Raw genomic sequence first — 22,934 nt, forward strand, 5'->3', positions numbered from 1 at the left:
GCGAAAACTTTTTTGGGCATAGTTTTTTTAGACACGTTAAAAACTAGGCTAAAATCAGACTATGGTATACCACAAGATTATATCCATGAATGGAGATGTGAATATAAGTTTGACTCCTTCAGACTCACTTTCCGACTGATTAAAAACAGGGAGTACCTAATGAGGTAATCAGGCTACTTAAGATAATCAAGCATTTAATTAAATGAAAAAAGTAGGTAATTAGAAATTAAATGGATAGTTTGAAATCCATTTACAACGTTTTGAATTCTTCAATGCCTAGATGAATGGTTTGATGAGAGAATGAAATGGAGATTTTTGGAAGGAAAAGGTTCCTTTTCCCCTCCTTTTCTTGAACTGTGAATATTTCAATCCTTGGTTTTTCATTTGAAGTCTATAATAATTCGAGAGTAAAAGTCTCTGACTATGTCTTATCAAATATACAATTATTTCCTGACAAAATTATAAATTTTATCATTTCCGTGGAGAGAAAGTTGAAAAAATAATCCTATTCAGCAAAATATCAACCGAAATCCTTTTGTCAGCTGAATGTAAAAATTATGCGTGGCAGAGATGAAACGAAAATTTACAACGACAAACTTAAGTTTTGTCGGGTTCGTGACCCAAAAAAAATGAATAAAATAAGGAGCCTTTTCTGAAAGCAATCAAAATTACTCTAGGACAAGTTTACAATTTAAAGATGATTTAGAAGATATAAATTTTTTCGGGAGATAATTTACTTGGAAAATTAAATTATGAGACTAAACGTAGTCCCCTGTTTTGCTGAAGCATTCTTAGTGTTCCTTTCTCACGAAAAACTAGGTTGATTTTGAGATAAAGTTACTGTGGAAAATTCTGATCATGATCACAGTAGTTTCGTCAAAAAAAAATTATTGCGATATCTTTTCGGGATCAATTGTTTTCTGTGCTTGTTTAAACCATGAATCAATTAATCACTTTACTGACGTCATTGTGAGGGAATAGGTAAACATTTACGATGTACACATGAAAAAACTATTTTGAGTTCAAGTTGGCCTAATATAGACCGTGGTTCACAAAATATGCGCGCAATTTGTTCATTTTTCCTATTCCAAGAAGCGCGTGACCTTATTTTATTGAAGTTTAAGACATTTTAAATTAAAACAAAAATTATGCATCTAAAAAAGTAAACGGTGTGATCGAGGTAGATGTTCTACAATTTCATCAATCTTAGGCACCTTTTTTACACGGTGCTTTGACGAATTTTAGCTTTCGTTTCCTGAAAGTAGTTAAGCTCGTGCTTTATTTTTGTTTATGCATCCATGACTCGAAAGTGAACAAAAAAGCAATTGTCCTAACTAGAATAGCATGGCTATGGCTGAACCCAGGAAGAACGTACCTCAATTTGTATCGTTGTAAACCCTCCGTTTTTATCTTTTCATAGTAAAACTGATCGATACAATTTCTAAAACAATTTCCAAGAACGGCCCTAAGCTTTGAGTGAAAAACGGTTTGTGAAAATGTCGGCAATTATTTCGTCCATTGGCTGGGAAAAAATATAATTAAAACGGAAATTTTGAAACATCGCAATTGAGATACGTAGATTCCGAGTTCATCATCGAATGTGAATTCTTCAGGGGGAATTTATTTAAATTAATATGTCGGTGCCTACAGTACGGGGGACAGGGGTCATATTTGCCGTGCTAAGTGAAAAAGCCATATGAGCATAAGGACGTTGTCATATTTCCGCAGATAAAATACTTATTGCTTTTTTGGATAGTTACTAATGTTTTTAATTGAGAATTTTTAATTATTAAATATAAATTGCGAGTAGAATAAGTCTCTGAGAAATTGGAAAAAAACGTGTTCACAAGTTTCGCAGAAAATTTTAATTTTAGAAATGGAAACTGAAATTAAAAAACAACGTATAAAGGCTCATACGGCGTTTTTCTGGAGCACGGCGGATATCCTCGCGAAAAGCGAATATACCGGAAATAATGATTTATAAAAAAATCATTCTATGCGATTTGAGTGCATAAGAGGTTTTTAAAATGAAATTGGTGAGGTCGAATCTTTCAGATACGTCCTATACCTTCAAATAAAATGGGTTCCACATGTTTTGCCATTTTTTCTTGACGTTTCGCCTTTTCTCTACTACTAAAAACAACGACAATTAACACAGAAATAAATTGAAAATTCAGAAGCATTTTTGCTATATTTTCGCAAGACAAGATCGGGATAAATATTATAAGGACTGTTGTCACTCTAAACAGTGGGAACAAAGAAACGCGGAAACACCAGAACAACACAGAAACTTCACAAATCTTTAAAAAAAAGAGAGAGACAAAGGAAACGCCAAGAAAACGGCTTCGATGACGCCCATTATGATGAATGAACCAGCAGACAGGAAACAAAATTAGATGCAAGTGTTTATATTTCTCAACACAATATTTCCGTAGGATATTGCAAACACATTGAAAATTTATACTTATTACTCATAAGATTGGAAATAGCCTTCCTTGGTCTAATTGATACAATTTTGTCCAACATCATACGGATTTTTTGCCGAATGAAGAGTCTTTTTTCAATAGCCGATTATTTCACTTACGTTGATTTTGATTTTTTCACAGACGATAGGTTTGAATTGATCAATTCTAATTTACAACTTTAAAAATTAATTTTTAACTTAGTTATTAATTTCCAAAATGCTTTACACTTTGAACATTTCATGATTAAAAACGTCTCACGAAAGTCGAATTTGAGGAATGTCACCGTAATCACTCTACACTTAATGTTGCATTGCATGAATTTCCCTCATGTTTAATTTTTTTCACGGAAAACTGAACCACTTAGCCACTTTAAACGTTTTGTGATTTTCCTTTAGATTATGAACAACATACTTTCAAAATTCCAAGTATCAGTGTTGCTTAGTTTCTTGATCGAAAAATAAAACACCAGAGAGAAGCATGCAACGTCTCATGTAGTTAGGCTCGCAGAGGCGTCTTTGCGAGTTGGCAACAATGTTTTTCCCTGCATTTAAATCCATTAAAAATATCGATTGTAGATGAGGCACGCTGCCTCTCCAAGAATCGATTGTTTTCCATACATTTAAATGGAGGTCAAACAGTTTTGCCAACTTTCAAGAATCACCTTTGTTCCGGTTTAAACATCCATTTTGTACCCTGTCCAGAGGTCCATTCTAGAAAACTATTTCGCTTTCGGGTTGTCGTCGGTGGGAGCTTTGGGGGAGTGGCGAAGCGTGAATGATCGATTATCGATATTTCCCCATTCGAACCTATGGTAAATAATCGACAATTGGACCGCGTTAAACAGAAAGGAACCAAGCCACATCAGCTATTGCCAAATTTAATCGGCTAATTTAATTTTTTACATGAAATCGGTTGTGCGGATTTTTGGACAAATTTCAGTGAATTTTCTCCACAGTACGAAGCAAATTCCTTAAAATTTTCCAAGGGATCCGCCACAAACGTTTTCTTGTAAAAAATTAAATTGCCCAGTTAAAATTGGCAATAGCTGATGTGGCTTGGTTCCTTTCTGTTTAACGTGGTCCAATTAAGGAGTACCCTGTTTATCAATCCTTTCCCATAGGTTTGAATGACAGATCAATCTATGTATTGCAAAGCACGCCCCGCCACTGCTTTCGGGTATTGTAACTGTCCCTGATTGGCGGATTTGAAATGAAAACGTCTCCAAGTATCAAATTGACCCGGTTCTAAAAGTAGGGCTTCGTACCTATCAACGGCACGGCGTCTGAGGTCGTAGGCATGGACTCCGCCACGAGATTCAGAAAGACAGTAAGTGAGAGGAGTATAGTTACTCCTGAAAAAATACAGTCGGAATCATTTGCAGTGTCGCAATATTGGCACATCCTTAAACGCTAGCTTAAAAGTAGGTATACTAAAGGTAACGTCGGAAAAAATGGACAATAAACTACATTTTGCAATGAAACACTAAAATTTCTGGCTCTTCCATGAAAAAACTTAAGTGCATAGACGAACTATTGGCACATACGCTGTTTCTAGACTGAGCCGGAAACTTTAGTTCCTGATTGTGCAATGTAGTCCAAATGCTCTTGAGCCCAGTTCAACCGACCCGGGTTTTCTACTCAGAGCTTGCTGTAATAGATGCAATTCAGCAATTAAGTCGTACCTAAATGAAGAGCTTGGAAAAACAAGTACCATTGCAATATATTTGGACTCCTGATACATGCCGAATGGAGCGCATTAGAAATCGGAAAAGAAAATACAGAAAGGAGGGGGAAATAGGAAAAAACTTATGAATAGGAAGAATTCAAAAGAGGAAGGGAAGATGGTAAAAGAGAAAGGGCGGAAAAAGAGGAACCGCAAGAGAAAGAAAGAGACAATCATAAAAGAAATTGATGATGACACTCCTAAACCACCTATCTTGGTTTGTAATGATACACGCAGACCTCATGTCATACTTTACTCTTTAAGCGGAAAACGACTCAACATCAAGTCTTGAAATTCTCCATGATTTTCACCTCTGTGTGAGGAGTATTCCGTGAAAATTTCAAGCAATAATGCAGGGTCGTTCTCCTTTAAATGAGAGCGGGTATTTGAGAAAACTCAAACGAGATACGTAAGATGGGAGTTCCACCGGTCGAAATGCTTTTCTATAATCCTCTTCTTATTCTTCTGATTTTTCCTTCTTCTTCTCTTCTCTTCTCATTCTTCTTTCCATCCTCTTCACTCCTCTCCGTCTAATCTTTCTTCTTCCTTCTCTCTTCCTCTCCTTTCCACTTCTCTTCCTTCTTCATTAATTCTCTGCGTTTCTCCTCTCCTACTCCTACGTATTCTTCTCCCTCGATAGCTTTGTCTTTAGTCTTTATTTTCACTTTTATCTTCTCTTTATTTTCCTTTTGATTTCTAATGCATCCTTATAGACATATGTCAGTAATCCACCTTATTCTGTTGGTATTATTTATTAAATTATTTCTTCATGTATTTTTTCAATGAAGAAGGCAGGGTCCCATTTAACAAATGCTCTCTACATTTGAGAGCCGTGTGCGATGAATATCAGTGCTATCTCGTCACTGATTAAAATCACTCGCCAAAATTTGGAAGTAAAATCTACTAAAATATATTTCCAGATTCTAGGTCCGAACGGAAGATCTCCTCTGCGGTGAAAAAGAGGAGTTCCGATTCAGACGGATTCGGTGAGCAAAAACCAACCAGCGTGTCAGAACAACCGGTGAATAATAGATGCACAATCAAGCGAACAATGCAGGGCCATAAATCTCTCCCCTTCTTTGCCCCGATTTTTTTGAATTTTTTATTTTAATTTTTATTTCACCTCTGTGATCGTGCCCCAACAGGCAACGATGGTTCGCGGCGGAAATAATTGGTTATTTCGAAAGCTTGCTTCGTAGATTAAACATTAATCAATAAGTTTAATTGTTGGTCGGTGAGGACATGTTTTACGATTGAAATCACGTAACCGCAGGGAGCTTTGATTTACTCCGCTAATCTGAATTTTTAAATTGTTACATGACGTATTGTTATTTCTGGTTAGTTTGTAACTTCTGGACTTTTGACATCCAAAGAATTAATGGTGGGTAAAGTAACGGTTCCAGTTTTAAAAACTCCGAGTATTGATAAAACATCGTTTTTAAATAGCCTGTGCGGTTGAGTCATCTAGTCACTAATTTAGCTCTTTCTCGTTTGTGTTCTCTTTCAGTACTAGGTGCGCCATGCATAAAAATTACCCTGAACACACAGAATCAAAAAAATATAACTTCTCTCTTATTTACGTTCTTGCATTTTAGCAATCTAAAGTGGCGCACTTTTTGCGGTGTAGAAAAATTGAAGGCTGAGACGAAACGCGCCTTGTCATGATATACCATATGAGAACTAGCAAAACAGGGCTATTCTGGCTGGTTTTCTATCACTGAGATTTTCATTTTATATCTTCGTATTAGTACGAGGACGCAAAGATCCCAAAATAAAAATCCCTAAAGGAAAAATGAAAATTAGAAATTTATATTCTTGGGGATCTCAGTCCACTGTCTTACGGATATCTTTTTTTATTATATAGTGTTTCCACTTATGAAAAACAATTAACTACTTTTCAAGGAAATTATTGAACTTGTGTGATTCCTCGATTCTTAAGATGCTTTTGGAACAATACCTTAAATTTTGTGAAATAGTCTAAAATTCTTTCGGAGATCATACCTACTGTTGAAATCTTGATAAGGTGTTTCAAGAAGTAATTTGGATGATGTTAAACAATTATTTTACATTAGTATCATTCAATGACTGTAAGATACGATATTTCATTGAGCTGAATACAGCATCTTCTCTTCACCTTAAACTTCTGAATAGACTAAGAGTAACGCATGCATAAATACGTATTTAATTGAGATTAAATTTCACTACGAGGAATGGTTTAGTTCATGAAAAAGACCTCGAATTGTGAGAAATGTCGAGGGTTAATTGTAATTAAATAATTATACCATTGTGAACCGAAAACACCTCTTGTCGGCTCAAGATATAAAATAGCTCCGCAGTTCCATAAATTCTAATTTATGAATTCGGACATGATGCAGTTTTTGCCGTGCTACGAAGACACGCCGTATGAACATTGAAACGAAGCCACAAATTCATCAATAAAATATTATATCCTGAGAAAAACTATGAATAAGTTACCTTGACACTTTCAGATACGCTAATCGAATGAATTCAAAAAAAATAATCGGACTAATTCCAGAAAAATAAATTCAAAGGTTTTTCAGAGGATTTGAATTTTATCAAAATATATTTGACAACGTCCAAATGTTCATACGGCCTTTTCCCACGACGCAGCAGATATAGTGATGATTCAGAGAACGCTTCTCTTGGGGGTAAAAAAAAAACGAGGGAACAACCTGCTTCGGCTATTCAATTCACGGCATAAAAATCTTGCTCATAGATATTTTGAACTATGCTTGGATAGGGTAGCTTTTGTAAATATACAGAGTATTTAGTACAATGAATTTCATCCAACTGGAAACAAGTACACAAACAATTTGTCGAATCGGAAATCGGCTGAGTGTAAACTGCTAGGGATCAAATACAATTTATACATGCCAGTTTCTGGGCATTAATTTACGAAGGCGGATCATATTAAAGATAGCACAAACAATATTTCAATCAATTTTTTTTCATTATCAAATGCTTGCAACACGTCAGTGAAACTGGGAGGAATGAACTGCACTGCGGAAATTCTTCTTGTGCGACTTCAATATTTGGCTTGAAAAAATCTCAAGATTTTGTTGAAACGGTGCTTTTGACATGGTTGATGAACTAAAATCGGTGCCTTTGTCTCACATAATCGATTGAAAAATGACGAATGAGATGTCTTTTATTCATTTTAGGATAATAATCGTTTCTTCGTGCATTGAAAGAAGCACATTTTGGCATACAGTTTACACTTGGCCTGGTAGTATTAATGTAATTGAATGTGCGAAAAGTCTCATATGTGTGAATTATCAGTTTATCTGGTACTAAAATCGAATGAAAAATTTACAAGCAAAAAGTATCTTCGTAATTACTTAATACTGAATTGGCTTCATGTTTTTAGTGTTCCTTAACATTTTTGGATTTCTTGAGCGCAAATTACTGAAAAATACTCAAATATACAGTGCAAACTTAATTGACGCTTCAACTCTCTTTCCTGTGGCATTATAACAAAATTTCTGAATTTGAACTTTCCGTTTCTTCGCTGAACGTGTCCGATGACTCGGAGAATGAAATTCCTGCATTCTCCAGGAATTTTTTGAACCAACTTATAGAATTTTCTGATATTTTACATCGAAACTATTCACGTGTAGAACAGAAAATGAACAATTTTTGGCATTGATTGACCTAAAATCCTCTTTTCACTTTTAGAGTGTAACTCAAAGTTTTGATCCTCGAATAAGGCTGCGACTCAATTACATTTTACAGATAGCGCTGATATTTTTGTAGATTTCAAAATTCAAGATTTTTCAAATCGGGAGTATTTATGCCAAAAGGAACGAGAGAATCTGTCTTACATCGTCGTCGGAAACATGAAAAGAACTCTATAAAGCCACATAAGAAGCAATGTAAAAGTGGGCGTGATTCCTTCAGTGGAAAAGGAAAAGTTGGATTTGACATTAAATCAAAAGGAACTAAACTCCAAAGTATACTAACTCATGGGCCCTGGGCATATGACAAGAGCGTTGTGGACAGGGCTCATGAGTGAAAGACTGCCGAGAGCGATCTTCTCATTCCCGGCGTCGATGCTGACGTCACTGACACTATATCATTCCCATTCATTCTTACGACCCTCAACTAACGAGCCCACTCCTTCTTTTCCACCCGTCTTCCGTTCCTTTTACCATGATTACGTTCAATTTGTAGTCCGAACCTTAAAATTCCCTGACTTTTTCTTGATTTTCTCGACATGATGAAATAGAGAATTGGCAGGTGACTGAAATTTGATGAATTTTGTGTTTGAGTGGAAACTACAGGGTGACCTGAAAACGAGGATACCCTTGGTTCATGAATTGAACAATTATTGGAGAAAATAGGACAAAATTATCTGGTCTGCTAAAATACGTTGTGTTTAAATGGGAAATGCCGCCAGATGACGTTACTAGGCGGTGCATTTTCTCACTTTGAAATCTATTTTTATACGATTTCCCATATGAGAAAGAAATCATTAAAACTACTGTGAAATCAGCTCTTTAAGCCCTTTCAGATGAAGTAATAACAACTTTGTATGCAAATTAATTCTCCATTCCCTGATAATTTTTGATTTTCCAGAATTGTATATGAGGACTTATCTGGAACAACAGCGGATGTGAAAGATTACCTATTCGAAACACGCTTAAAAAACTGTTTTGTTCACACAAAAATTTAATATTTTTGGCTCTGGCATAATGTACAAATCTCGAAGATCACATCTCAAGTATTTTCTCAACATTTTCTCGATGCCAAACAGTTTTTTGAATGTGTTTCGAAAAGGTAATTTTTCCCATCCGCTATTGTTAAAGATAAGTCCTCATAAGTCGTTTCGATGAATTCACGATGAGACGTTTCGAACATCCAGAGCTGAAAACATGATGATGCAGGTGAGAAGAAATGGTGATAAACGTGTGATAAAAAGTGAGTGGATTGTGGAAAAGCGGAAAATAGTGAAAAGAATACAGTACCAAGCGTAAGCTTCTCCCCGGAGTCGGGCGGCAAGGTGAAGCCCAGGAGCGCCATCGAGGAAATTAGAACACAGGGTACAATTAAGTTAAAAAAATAGTATAGGGTCCTCCGTCTGATTTGTATTTGAAAAGTGATATCTACATAGGGTTCCGGACAGCACTGGTAGTACAGCACGTTCCGTTTTCCCGGCATACCTGAAACAGAACCCAATCCACCCTCAGTAAAGACAAATCATTCCAAAAGAAGGGGAATAGGAAAAATAATAGCTAATAAGTAGTTTACGCACTGAAAAAAAAGCATATCGAAAATTTTGAAACGTCGCAACGGATATGTGGTATTCGCAGGACCGGAAATCGGAAACCTTAATTTCCACTTTACCGGAAATCCGCCCCAATCGAAAACTTGACTCAACTGGAAATCGACCCGATCGGAAATGTGTTCAAACCCAAAATTTGGTTGTTTTCAAATGGAGAGTAACCAATTTCAAAACCAATATATCATTAATTTTCCTAAAAATTTGCAAAAATTCGATATAAGCGATTAAAATATCGACTCGTGAACGTTAAAAATCGATTCTACAAGAAAAAGTACGTAGTTGTCGGTGTACTACAGTCATATTAGGTCATCCATGAATCAAAAATGAACAATTTCAATTTAAAAAAATCGTCGATTTTCCGTAAAGAAGCTTTAAAAATCTATATAACCGATCGATATATCGACTCGTCAACATTAAAACTCGATTTTGCGTGTAAAATACGTAGGAATCGGTTTGTATAACATATGTAAACAACGATAACAACTCCGTAGACACATCAATTCAACAAGAAAATAGCGAAAAATAAGGCCGGAGTTTGACCCCTTTGCCCCACCGTAACTCGAAAACGGTTCCTATACTCATCTTGAAATTTTTTCCGAAGTTTTCTGTTATTATAAGCTTCCACTTAAACTTTGGTCCGATGGTCGAATCGAATACCGAAAAAAGGGCTGAAGTCAGCCCTTATTTTGGGTGGCTCTTTAGTTACGTCCTTTTGTGAGAAAAATGACACATTGGAGTGCGCTAAGGAGAGGAGTTGCGAATTTAAGCATTACGATACATGTTTCGGAACCAAAAGATCACTCAAAACAAGGTTCGCGCAAATTAAAACTGAAACTGATTCCTAACCACGATATTTGTGTTTCTTGACACGTAAATTCAAATCTCCCATTTACGAAAAAACAATAGGTCACGTGAGTCAAATCGCATAACGTTACGTATGACAGTATCTCTTTCGACAGGAAGAGACTAGTAGACTAGAAAGACTAGAAGGCACACCTCCTCAGGATAGGTTACAAAACTAATGATAAATTTAGCTAGATGACTTACATTTTATCTAAAAACTATTTTGTAGGCTTATTTTGCGATAACTCTAGGTTCACATAAAGATTGCTCGGAGATCATTGACAGACTCCTTCATTTGCAGCCGTTTAAACTCATTGAAACGCTACAAGCAACTATTTTAACTCTCCGGAGAGCAAATTGCATACTTCCCAAACTGAAGGCGTTTTGAACGGCAACAGTCGCTCAGATCGCGCCGCGGCAATCGCGAGAACTTTTGTGCTTGTAAACCCAATGCATACAAAAGTTTCAAAGGGTATATTGACTCGCCATGAAGCGAAAACGTGCAGTCATTTGCGGACTGATTATATACATTTTCAGATACAGCTTTAGACGAAGAGGACAAAGGGGAAATGGAGCAACACTGGCGACTGAAACGGGTGATGTTCATGGAGTAAGGGGGAAATTATAGACTAATAGTATGATAGGGTCTTTCATGGGTTGCTATTAGTCAGTATGTTACTTAAATTCATTGTCCATTGTTACCACACCCTTTCACCAATAGGATCTTTCCAATTTTCTTTCAGCTCCTTTGTAGATAACTTTGTCTATTAATTCAATGATCAGTTCTCTGAACCGAAGAGCGCTGAATGATCTATTTGGTTCGTAAAATGTATACGTTTTTCTCCGATTGTAAAAAGAAAAACTCCTGTGAACGGTCACTTATTTCAAAAATTTCTATTATCCGAGAAAATTAGTTATACCGAACCGTAAGTAGGATGTTTTACGTTGGAATGGAGAACTCCTTCATTTACACCCGCTTAAAAGCATTGAAACGTGACAAGCAACTATTTTAACTCTCCGGAGAGCAAATTGCATACTTCTCAAACTGAAGGCGTTTTGATCGGCAGCAGTCGCGCAGGTCGCGGCAACCGTGAGAACTGTTGTGCACTCAATGCTTATCGAAGTTTCGAAGGGCAGTTTGACTCGCCATTAAGCAAAAACCTGGAGGTCTCAGTCTTCTGGGGGCTGATTATTGAAATTGATAGACAAAGCTATCGACAAAGAAGACAACCGGAAAATGAAGCGATGTTTTTGTTAAGACTGGTAGTTTTTTAAGGTAAAGGTTGTTATTATTCAGGGTGACTAAGCACAGGATAGGGCGACTTTCTTGGGTTGCCATTAGTTAGTCTTTTACTTAAATCTTCTGTCCTTTCTAACCACCCGCTTTAATCGGTAGGGTCGTTCCGATTTTCTTTTGACTTCTTTGTACATTTATTTGTCTATCAATTTGTTTTTATCATCTCTCTGAACCAGAGAGCGCTGAGTGAACTAATTGGTTCATGAACCCGTGTGTTTTTCTCCGTGTAGCGTATTATTCCCTTTGATCGGATTCGATGCCTTTATTAGAAGAGGAAATAAACTTTTATAAAATCGAACTACAATTACTTTCCTAACGCAAAGCTTATTTTCAGTGGCTATTTGAGCTACGTCGAGTATGTTCTTTTTTCAGCGAGGAATTTGAATTGACTATTTATAATGTAAGCTATCAACGTTGATTTCTCACTTAAGATATAAGACTTAAATTTGGAGATATTCGATATGTTAAATATGTTCCAAGTGAAAATTTGCTGAGGGAACAAGTATACAGTCCAGATTTTAATCCCATCTTATAGTCTGATAAGACGATGAAATAGACAAAAGCTTCTACAAATTAGGCTAGCAATAGGACGTAACAACTTCTAACTATGTATCCCAAAAAGCATTTAGTTACATGGACTGCAAAGTTCATTGCGACGTGTAGTTACGCCCTGAAGTAGGAGGGCGATGCTGCGCTCCATTCCACAATCTCATCGGATAATTTTGTAGAATTTCGCCACCTTGTGAACTAACCCACGTTTGGGGATGGATTTTTCAGATAAAAATAATAAATCTTCACAGAAACTCACGCCGGAAAACATGTCCGAAGATATTGCAGAAGATTCGGAACCCAGGGATTCAACATTGTTACATGCAAAGTGCAGAGCGTGCCCTAAACTCTCCCCCCCCCCTCCCACTACTACCCTCACACAACCCCACGCTTGGGCAGTAGCTCATGAGCATCGAATGGACCGTGGGTTGGGGGGGGGGGGGGGGGCTAGTGGACGACGAAGTTGGGGGAAAAATAGGACGTGCTGAGCACGGTGATTAAGGTGCCCGCAAGATTGCCAAAACTGCCGTGCTAAGGAAGAACGCCGTATGAGCAATCAGACGTTGCCAAAGTTTTCCCGATGAAATGCAAATTTTCAAGAAAACTGGTACACGTTTTCCCGCCAATTTATTCGAGAAGTAGATCATCAATTCGATCTGGAGTATCTGAAAAAGCGAGGAATAGTGCGTCACTGTCCACGGGAAAAGGGACACTATAAGCCCATAAATACTCAAAACTTAATTATCAGGTAATGCCAGTTAATAAAACAGAAGTCTACAGAAGGTTTGGGACAAGAAATGTCGAGCTTATTAGGTTTTCAGGAGATCTAAAGGTAGCCAGTCCAAGAACGTGGTTTCGAGAAAAAATAACTAAAAATTATCATCTGTCATTTTCAAGGTACGGAGTTGCCATATTGCAATTTGGGCCGTCTGTAGACGTGAAAATGATCTGAATTACTTCTATATCGTTCAATTAGACGCATGAAAGAACCGGACTACATTTTAAAATTAGGAACTACAATTTCCGGGTCAGTTCAGACACAACGTATGTGTCGTCAGATTTCCTATGCACGTGAGTTTTTTCACGGAAGATCCAGAAATTGCAGTTCTTAATTGAAAAATAAAATCCAATTGTCAATCTGAATTCCAATATTCGATTGTTCTACCTATCTCGACAAAAACCGATCCGTATAGTGGTCAGCGTATCCGACTCTAAGTGTATAGGTCCCGGGTTCGAATCCCGGTAATGGCGCCACAATTTCAAGAGACGGACGAGTGGATCTACAGGTCGAGATTCTACTCGGCCTTAATCCCGGAAAGTTGGGAAAGCCTGAAGTGGAATTCCTTTAATGTCTACGGAATATAAATAAATTCTAAAGATGGATTCCTAACGGAACATAAGCCAATAGCCAGCAAAAAAAAATCGTTCTACTAGAAATTTTGCCTCTAAGAACTCAGATCCCTTCATCCCCGTAGACAGTCACAAATGCACAACATTTGGACGGAATTTTTTATTACGGAATTATTTCTGCTAAACGGAACCAGAAACAGGTGGGAAAGAAGGCGTGTGCTCATTAGTTGAGGAACGTTAGAATGAAAGGGAATTACAAAGCGCCTGTGACGTCAGCATCGACGATCGGGCTCGACGAGCTCAACGATGCCGCATTAACTCATGAGCCCTGTCCACAACGCTCTTGTCACATGTCCACGGCTCATGAGTCAGCATGCAGTTGGCGCTTAGTTCCGTTTGATTTAGTGTAAAATCCCACTTTTGCATCCCCACGAAGGGAATCACGCCCACTTTCACATCGTTTCTTATGAGGCTCACCAGGAGCACAACCCATCTTCCCTACACGTCTCTAGTTCCTATCAGCAGGAATACATCAATTTGTCAAAAGCAAAGAGGTATGTCGAAGGCAATTCGTAAAATCCGGCATTTTATCAAATACCTAGGCCGGTAGTCAAATTTTGACAATTTACGGATTTCTGTAAATTTATAGCAAGGATTTCACGGGCTTTCAATATTTTGAGAAGAATAAGTCTTCAAATCTGCGAACTCTCCTTGGTTCTTCCTTTTTACATGCTTATAGTACATTTAAATGTTAAAATTTTAAAATTCTATGTTCCATGACGTGCTGAAAATTTCACGAGAAATGTGCGCTTAGGATCTTAAAATCGTTTGAATACTATGGTATGCTGCATAGTTTTACAGAGAATTCTTTCGTATAGGAGCAACGAATTATTTTTTCTGAAATTGGGGTAAAAAATCAAAATTCCAATCTAGATTAGAACATTTCACTATTTGCCGAGGCATTTGACAAAATGCCTGATTTGACTATTAGCCTTCGACAGGTGGGCGTATTTATGCTAAAAAGAACTGTATGCAAGTGGAAAGATGGGGTGTACTCATGGAAGCTGCATAAGAAACAATGTAAAAGTGGATATAGTTTCTTTTGAGGAAATGGAAAAGCGGGATTTTCAATTAAATCAAAATGAACTGAGCGCTAACTCGTGTGCCGTGGGCATGTATCTAGAGCGTTGTGGACAGGGCTCATGAATTAAAGACCGCGTCGTTGATCGTCGTTTCTCTCGTCGTTGCTGCTGACGTTACTGGCGATTTATGTTTCCTCGTCATTCTTACGGCCCGACCACTAACGAGCACACCCCATCTTCCCACTTGCACATAGTTCCATTTAGCATAAATACGTCCAGCGGGCCGATTATTGAAACTGATAGACAAAGCTATAGACAAAGACGATAAAAGGGATTTGAAGGGATCCTATTGGTGGAAGCGGGTGGTGGCAATGGACGTAGGAGGTAGGTAATGGACTAACTAACGGCAACCCACGAGAAACCTGACAGTTAGTCTATCATTTTCTTCCTTAGTCTATAAGAACCAATCATGTCAACCAATAGGATCGCTCTATACTCCCTATGTCTTCTTTGTCTATTGCTTTGTCTATCAGTTTCAATAATCGGCCCGCAGGTATATAATCGGAAGTTTGGCATCATTGGAAAGTCCATGCGTCTTTTTGCCGAAACGCGGGTCGGGAGCTCCGGCCGGACGATGACCATGCGACGTCCGGGATGCATTAAAATCGCGAAATCAGCTGCCCCCTCCCCCGTCCGCCCTTCCGGGTCCGTGCATCGCGTTGACATATTTTGCGGGGGCCCCGCGCCGGGGGCTGGGGACCGAGGGAGGCGGAAATGATGAGTCTTGGCTGGCAAAGCGGCAGGAAATTGAGGGGACCGAGGTGCATGTTTCCTTTGTAGCCCGTCTACTTTCCAGCCGCCCTGCATACTAATCCCCGACCGCCGGGACCCTCGCCGCCTTGCCGGCTTGTCCCTTCTCCCGTTTTCAACTCCATTTAGCTTTTCTTCTTCTTGCAATTTTTACTCTTTCGCTCCCTCCTCGGGTGGAGGAAGTCATGTCATCGTGAAAAAAAAAAAAAAGTTGAAATTTCACAATTTCTAGGCGTTTTAAGGTTCACTGAAAAAAAAAGATTGGTAGAATTTACCATTCCTTCACGCTGTATTTCACACAGCGTTAATTCAGAGTCAACTCTGCCAGGAGAAAGGTAAACTTTAGTATATACTGGTACAGGTAACCATTCATCTGGCAGAATCAACTTGAAGATTGGTAGAAGTTACTATTCCTTCACGTCGTGTGAAATACAGCGTGAAGGAATGGTAAATTCTACCGATCTTTTTTTCAGTGTTCCTGGAGTATTAAAAAAACCATACTTGAAAAAACAGGAGAAAAATAAGTGGGGAAAACGGGGGAAAAGGCTAAAATACAACAGCAAAAAATTCGAGACGTTTTGGCTCAAAACTGAGTCATTGTCTGTCGGAAAATGAATAAAGATTTAAAAATATCGAAATATTTGGTTTTTTTCGGATCTCGGCCAACGACATGCAGGTTTTGAGGTTTTTTCTTCTATATTTTTTAATTTTTAATATATTTTTCTACTGAAAATGACTCAATTTTGAGTCGGAATGACCCGGGTTTTCAATTGTTGTATCTTAGCCTTGTTTCCCGCCCCAACCCCTTGTTTTTCTCCTGTTACCATTGTCTCGAGCTGCTTTGTACAAATTTGTATCCATACTTAAAAAAATGGTTGTCCATCCATGGATTTGCTTTTCAGGGATCTCCCCATTATCACTCGGACCGATTGTGACCCACCCGGTCGCATGATCGAGAAGTTTTTGCAAACTCGCAGTGTAAGTCGGCAATGATGAAATGACCGGTCCATGAATATTTATCGGTCCGTTGAAAATCGTTGAAAACGGACATGTCGACGATGTAAGTCGGCAATCACATAACTCGGTTTGCGCCGTCGCAGACTTCCTGTCATACTCTAATTTTTAAACGGAAAACTACTCAACGGCAATTCTTCAAAACTGCCGTGATTTTTCTTCTCTGTGCGAAGAAAATTCTGCACAAACTTCACGGAATCATGTCACTCGTTCTCCAAAAAATTACATAGAGGCGGAGATTTTCAGACACCACAAACGAGATATGTGACTGCAGACTTACGCTACTGAATTTTGCGATTAGAAACCACAATTTCTGGCTTAGTTTAGAATCAACGTATGTACCATCAGATCTCCTATGCACATGAGTGTTTTTACGAATGAGCCAGAAATTGTAGTCCTTATTTCAAAATGAAGTCTATATGTGACATTTCCAGTCTATACAAACTACGTTACCTCGGGATATTGACAACGGTACCATCGTAAATCTGGCAACGTGGCGATTAAAGAACCGAATCCACGGTGTGCAATGGGACGTCGCGTCGTCCTCCTCGGTTTCATCGCGAGGAGGAAGGCGCATTTGCCTACGTCTTGAGGTTCCTCTCCCGCCGAGGACCGTCCTCGTCAAATCGTGCGCAATCACCAATCGTCTCTCATTTAATCGACCTATATTTACGTGAATTTCGGCAACGCCGCTACACTCTCCTGACTCCAAAATCCGAGGTTATTAAATTCATGGAAATCCGAGGACTTACGTTCAGGAGAGGTGCGCCCGCCGCACAGAGAAACGAGCCACCCAGCGAGGTCGCCCTTGAAATTTTTTACTCAAATTCAAAATTTGTGTCTGTGGTTCTGCATATTGCAAATTTTTAAGGGGTGTTTTGTGGAGGATATTCATAGAGAAATAGAGAGGATATAACGAGAAAAGAAATGAAATCACTTTTGGAGCACTATATTTTGTATTAACAAAGATATCAGTAACAAGATGCAGAAATGGTGCTGGATCCACACCATTTCGCGGGGAAAACAAAGCCAAGAAATTCCAAAAATTAAAATTTGAGTCAAAATTAATATTTGACTCTATTCTGTGTAATTTTGACTCTAATTTTAATTTTTGGAATTTCTTGGCTTTGATTTCCCCGCGAAACGGTGTGGACCCAGCACCATTTCTCCACCTTGTTACACAAAGTTCGGGCCACTTCTTAGTGTTTTTTTTTTCAAAGATATAAGCTTTCAAAGTCGCCACATCATATGCCAGGCGTGTAAATCGATAATCAATACTTTCCCATTTGAAGTAATGGTAAGAAATCGATTATTACGGTGTTAGTTGCGAGCACCCCGTCTATCGATCCTTTACTATAGGTTTAAAGGGCATATCAATCGATACGTCGCAAAGCACGCCACGCTACTGTTCCGCTCCATTTCCGACTTCATCGGCCCCTCTGATGTAAGGACGTACCTTGATTTCCATGTGAGCACTGTTATCCGTAGAATTCCATGTTTTTTGGGGGCTCATGCGGGAAATCGAGATACGAGTGGCGTGGCGTGCTTTGCGATGTATGGATTGATCTGCCTTTTAAACCAACGGAAAAGGATCAATTAACAGGGTGTTCGCAAACAACACTTTAATAATCGATTCTTTACCTTAGCTTTGAATGATAAAATCTGGACAATCGATCATTCAAGCCTCGTCACTGAGAGACACGGCAATGTAGACGTAAAGCCGTACGACATATGGATCGCATTTAGCAAAAAGGAACCAGCGCGTTTACAGTGTTTTCAAAATTATGCAACTTAATGTTTTCTTTTAAAAATACTTAATATACGTACCGTTTTACAATTTACTCGATTATATTCCTTTAAAGTTATCAATTCGTTGGTGGAAAGCAAAAACCATTTGCTATCCTGGTAGATTTTTTAGATAATTATGAATGAGCAACATTTTTACAACACTGTAATCGCACTGGTTCCTTTTTGCTAAATGTGATCCATGTACAGGTAGACGAAGATTTGTCCCATTGAATCGCTCCAATGTGCGCCGAAGCCCGCATTTCGGGTGCATCGGATTCGTATCCAGTGGCGTGGCGTGATTTGCGATATATCGATTGATCTGCCATTTAAACTTATGGAAAAGGATCAGTGAACAGGTTGTTCGCAGCGAACACCTTAATAATCTATTCTTTACCATAGCTTCAAGTAAGGAAATATCGATAATCGATCATTCACGCCTCGCCAGTATTCGTATCTCCGCTGAAAACTGATCACTTTCCTGGAAATCGGAGCTAAGGATTCCGAACTTTCGAAGGATGCGATGTTTGAATGATGCATCCGCGGAATTCTCCGAGTTTTCTTTGATTTTTCCAGCTCGCGGATTGAGGTTAGTGGGGTGGAGGAATATTTTCTCAAGAGCTGCTGAACAACGAGTATATTGCGTTATGTGAGAAAAATACACACTCCAAGTAAGAATTCGGTTCTGTTTTCATATCAGTCGAAAATTTAACGTCATTCAAACTGCACCGAGAAAATAAGTTTAGCCGAAGCCCAAGCACAGTGTTTTACATCAAGCGTAATATTCGGTTCCTGTTACTTGTACCTTGCCTTGAGGAAATATGCATTAGTATCAGAGACTAGGACTGTTGTTAGATCAATGGCATAATGAATGGATTCTATGTCGGATCAATATGACACGACGATACTATCTGACCCGTTAAATTTATTTTTCCTGGAACGTAGCTCTCTTATCCTGTATTTTCTTGAAAAAATTACGTAAGGTGTCAGAGTATTAGTGAAAAACGTCACAGCAGATATACCATCGATTTTCAATATGAGATAATATTTTTGAGTAATGTGCCGCATCGAAAAAGTCTTTGTCTTTTTAAACAGTTTTACCTGTTTTTAAACTGTGACTTTTTAACTTTGTAACTGTGTTTGTAACTGTGTTTGTAACTGTGCGTAGAAACTGTTTTTCATTTCATGATAGCCCTAATGCTCTCGGTCCAAATAATTATGCAGGAAAGATCACTCAGCTCTCTTTCGACCGACTCCTTCAATTACACCCGTTTGAAACCATTGAAACACGACAAGCAACTATTTTAACTCTCCGGAGAGCAAATTGCATACTTCCCAAACTGAAGGAGTTTTGAACGGCAGCAGTCGCAGTCGCTCAGGTCGCGCCGCGGCAATCGCGAGGACCGTTGCGTATCCAATGTTCATGGAGATTTCGAGGTCCAGTTTGTCTTTCTTCTTTAAATTGATAGACAAAGCTATAGACAAAGGAGACAAAATGAAAATGAAGCGATCTTCTTGGTTGAAAACAGTGGTTTTCATAGGTAAAGGGAAAAATAATGGATTATGAATTACTAAAATTATGAATTGGGTCTATCAAGGGTTGCTATTAGTTAGTCTATTACTTAAATCACTCGTCCATCGTAACTGCCATTTTTCACCGATAGGATCGTTTCAGTTTCGCTCTCTGTACATAGTTCTGTCTCTAGATTATTTTAAATATCAGCTCTCCGAATTGAAGAGCACTGAATAAACTATTCGGTTCGTAAAATCTATGCATTTTTCTTGGAAAAATGCATTGAGATGTTTTCCCGCGAACGGCAACATATTTCATAAATTTTGAAAATTTTCGAAGGTGTTAAAATGGACCTTTGAACATGACAAGCGATCGCGCGAGAGCCAAGTGATTTGTTGCAGTTTTACAACAATGCAATTGCAATTTGTGCATACAATGTAACCATTGAAACTTAACAAATTGAACTCATGTGCGAGAAAAAAAGCGTTTTTCGTGTACATTAATCCGCCGTTTCCGGAACGAAAGAACGTAACTCCATTCCAAGGTTGCAAAATTGACTGAGACTATTAAATTTTTGACGAGACTAAACTTACATAATTTTCGTCTAAAATTTGTCCAATTTTTGCATTAGATCAAAGAAAAAGAAGGAAAAAAAATTGTGAGATTTTCAGTCAGTAATTCTCACAATTCTCCCATTATAAAAGTAATCTGCTGGGCAACACTGAAATGTTGTTACGTTCTTTCGTGAGGAAAACGAAGAATTGGAGGTATTTCTGCCAACGAAACCATGTGCATTATGACGTGAGCCCTGTTAGGCATATATTCTTATGGACCTCAGGGCTCATGACTTAACGCACACAGTTCCATTTAGCAAAGATACGTCAAATGTCATAGATTTCCAAGAGTCCCAAAATTTTCTTTATTTTTTTCCGCACTATGTCGATGGTGACGACAACGAGAAGACCCAATCAGCAGGTCGATTGTTGAATAATTTTGTTATCGAATGATCCTAATCGATTAATCCCTATCTTAGCAATGCTTCTTATCGATGAGGATCATTGGGTAAGGATTCAAGAATCGACCCGCTGGATTCCTGTCTTGGCATATTTAACAGGAATTCCTATTGATCCAACGAGAAATTTGTTCCGCGTATCCGAGCAATGCTGTTTATCGATGCGGATCATTGGATAAGGATTCAAGAATCGACCCGCTGGATTCCTGTCTTGGCATATATAACAGGAATTCCTATTGATCCAACGAGAAATTTTTTCCGTGTATCCAAGCAATGCTGTTTATCGATGAGGATCATTGGACAAGGATTCAAGAATCGACCCGCTGGACTCCTGTCTTGGCATATGTAACAGGAATTCCTATTGATCGAACGAGAAATGTTTTCCGTGTATCCAAGCAATGCTGTTTATCGATGAGGATCATTGGACAAGGATTCAAGAATCGACTCGCTGGATTCCTGTTTTGGCATATTTAACAGGAATTCCTATTGATCCAACGAGACGTTTTGTCCGTGTATCCAAGCAATGCTGTTTATCGATGAGGATCATTGGATAAGGATTCAAGAATCGACCCGCTGGACTCCTGTCTTGGCATATTTAACAGGAATTCCTATTGATCCAACGAGAAATGTTTTCCGTGTATCCGAGCAATGCTGTTTATCGACGAGGATCATTGGACAAGGATTCAAGAATCGACCCGGTGGATTGGCATACCTAATCGGTTTGCTCCTCCGGTCCTGGGACGGGCTCGGGATCATGGGGACCGGAAGCCGCGCTGTGGTCCGCCTGGAAGAACAGCGTAAGTGCGCGGGGGCAAGGCGGACGGATCGGCAGTTTTGCGAGGGCGGGCGGCGGACCGGACCGGATCGGTCGCGCTATCTTAATGATATCCCTTAAAAATTGATTAATGGTCGCGCGGCCGCCGCGCCGCCTCGTTCGCTTCTTCCGTGTTATTTATCGCCGGGTATTTTCCCGACGCCCTCCGGTATTTTTACGCCCCTGTTTCAGCGCCCTCGCTTTCGCCCTTATCTCCCGTTGTCAAATTTACCGCCTCCGCGACAATTTGAAAAAGGAAAAAGCCTCGATAGAAAAAATTGATGGTTCCTTTGAGTGTCTTTTACGGTCCACTGGAAAAAAACCATTAGATCTAGAGTCCAGACTCTTGAGGACATTGACAAGAAAACATATTCTTGATTCAATCGGATCTACGCTTAAATCGAGAGCCCAGTCTCTTAATTTGAGCGGATTTTCTTTTGATTTAAGCAAAAATCTGATTGAATCAAGAGTATTTTTTCTTGTCAATGTTTTCAGGAGTCTGGACTCTAGATCCAATGTGTGTTTTTTTTTCTAGTGTCCCAGAATGGACCAGTCTTCCGGGCTGAGAAAAAACGCCGTATGAGTCTTTAGACGTTGCCAGATTTGCTTCATTAAAAACCGGTTTTCTTGGAAAAATGCCAACATTTTCTTTTAAAATTTTCAGACGATTTTGTTAGCAATTTCATCTAAAATATCTGACAATTTCAGGGAGGAATATTCATAACTGTCCGCAAAAATACATGTTTTATCTACAGAAATTTGGCAACTCTCGAATTTTCATACGGCCTTCTTCCTTAGCGCGGCAGTAGTAGACTGGGTACGAATTTATGCATTCTGATATATGTTTCTCGATGGACTACTAGACAAGATACGCGGTTCAGCATTCTGATGTATGTTTCTTTACCAAAATATTGAGTAAGATACGATTTGCACGATGAAAATTACTGAAATCACCTCCTAACCAAGATATTGAATTTTTCCTCACGCGTGAATTCAAACGTCCCGCTCATGAAAACGTAACCATATAGGTGAGTCAAATAGCATACTAAACGTTACCGTGGCAGTCTCTGCAATACGAAAATATAGCAACCTTAATCTTGAGGCTTCGGCTCAGATATAGAAAATTGTTTACACTTTGAACGATAAGAGTGGGGAAGGAACCATGCTCGATTGAGAAGCCTGCCAAACCCGCTATACAGTACGCGATTGGACTCACGCAGAGTATTGCGTTTCTTGTGACCGGGCTTTCCCGTAACCAATGTAAAATAAATACGTTAATATCTTAGTTAGGAGTTGATTTCAAAAATTTTCGGTGCAAGAAATGTGTTTTACGTGAAATTCTGGATAGGAAATGTGCATCAGAATACTTAAATTCG

General features: G+C 38.7%; 1 protein-coding gene across 1 annotated transcript in view; it reads right to left on the reverse strand.

The window, feature by feature from the left end:
• nAChRalpha6 (nicotinic acetylcholine receptor alpha6) overlaps positions 1-22,934 on the reverse strand; it is a 546,969-nt gene that overhangs the window by 87,996 nt on the left and 436,039 nt on the right. The window contains exons 7-8 of the mRNA XM_072301760.1: positions 9,173-9,367; positions 3,730-3,816 (exon numbers count right to left, since the gene is read on the reverse strand). Coding sequence (XP_072157861.1) covers positions 3,730-3,816; positions 9,173-9,367 — 282 coding nt within the window. The remainder of the gene's footprint in view (positions 1-3,729; positions 3,817-9,172; positions 9,368-22,934) is intronic.

The sequence above is a fragment of the Bemisia tabaci genome, chromosome 6 (genome assembly GCF_918797505.1).
Source record: "Bemisia tabaci chromosome 6, PGI_BMITA_v3".
NCBI lineage: Eukaryota > Metazoa > Arthropoda > Insecta > Hemiptera > Aleyrodidae > Bemisia > Bemisia tabaci.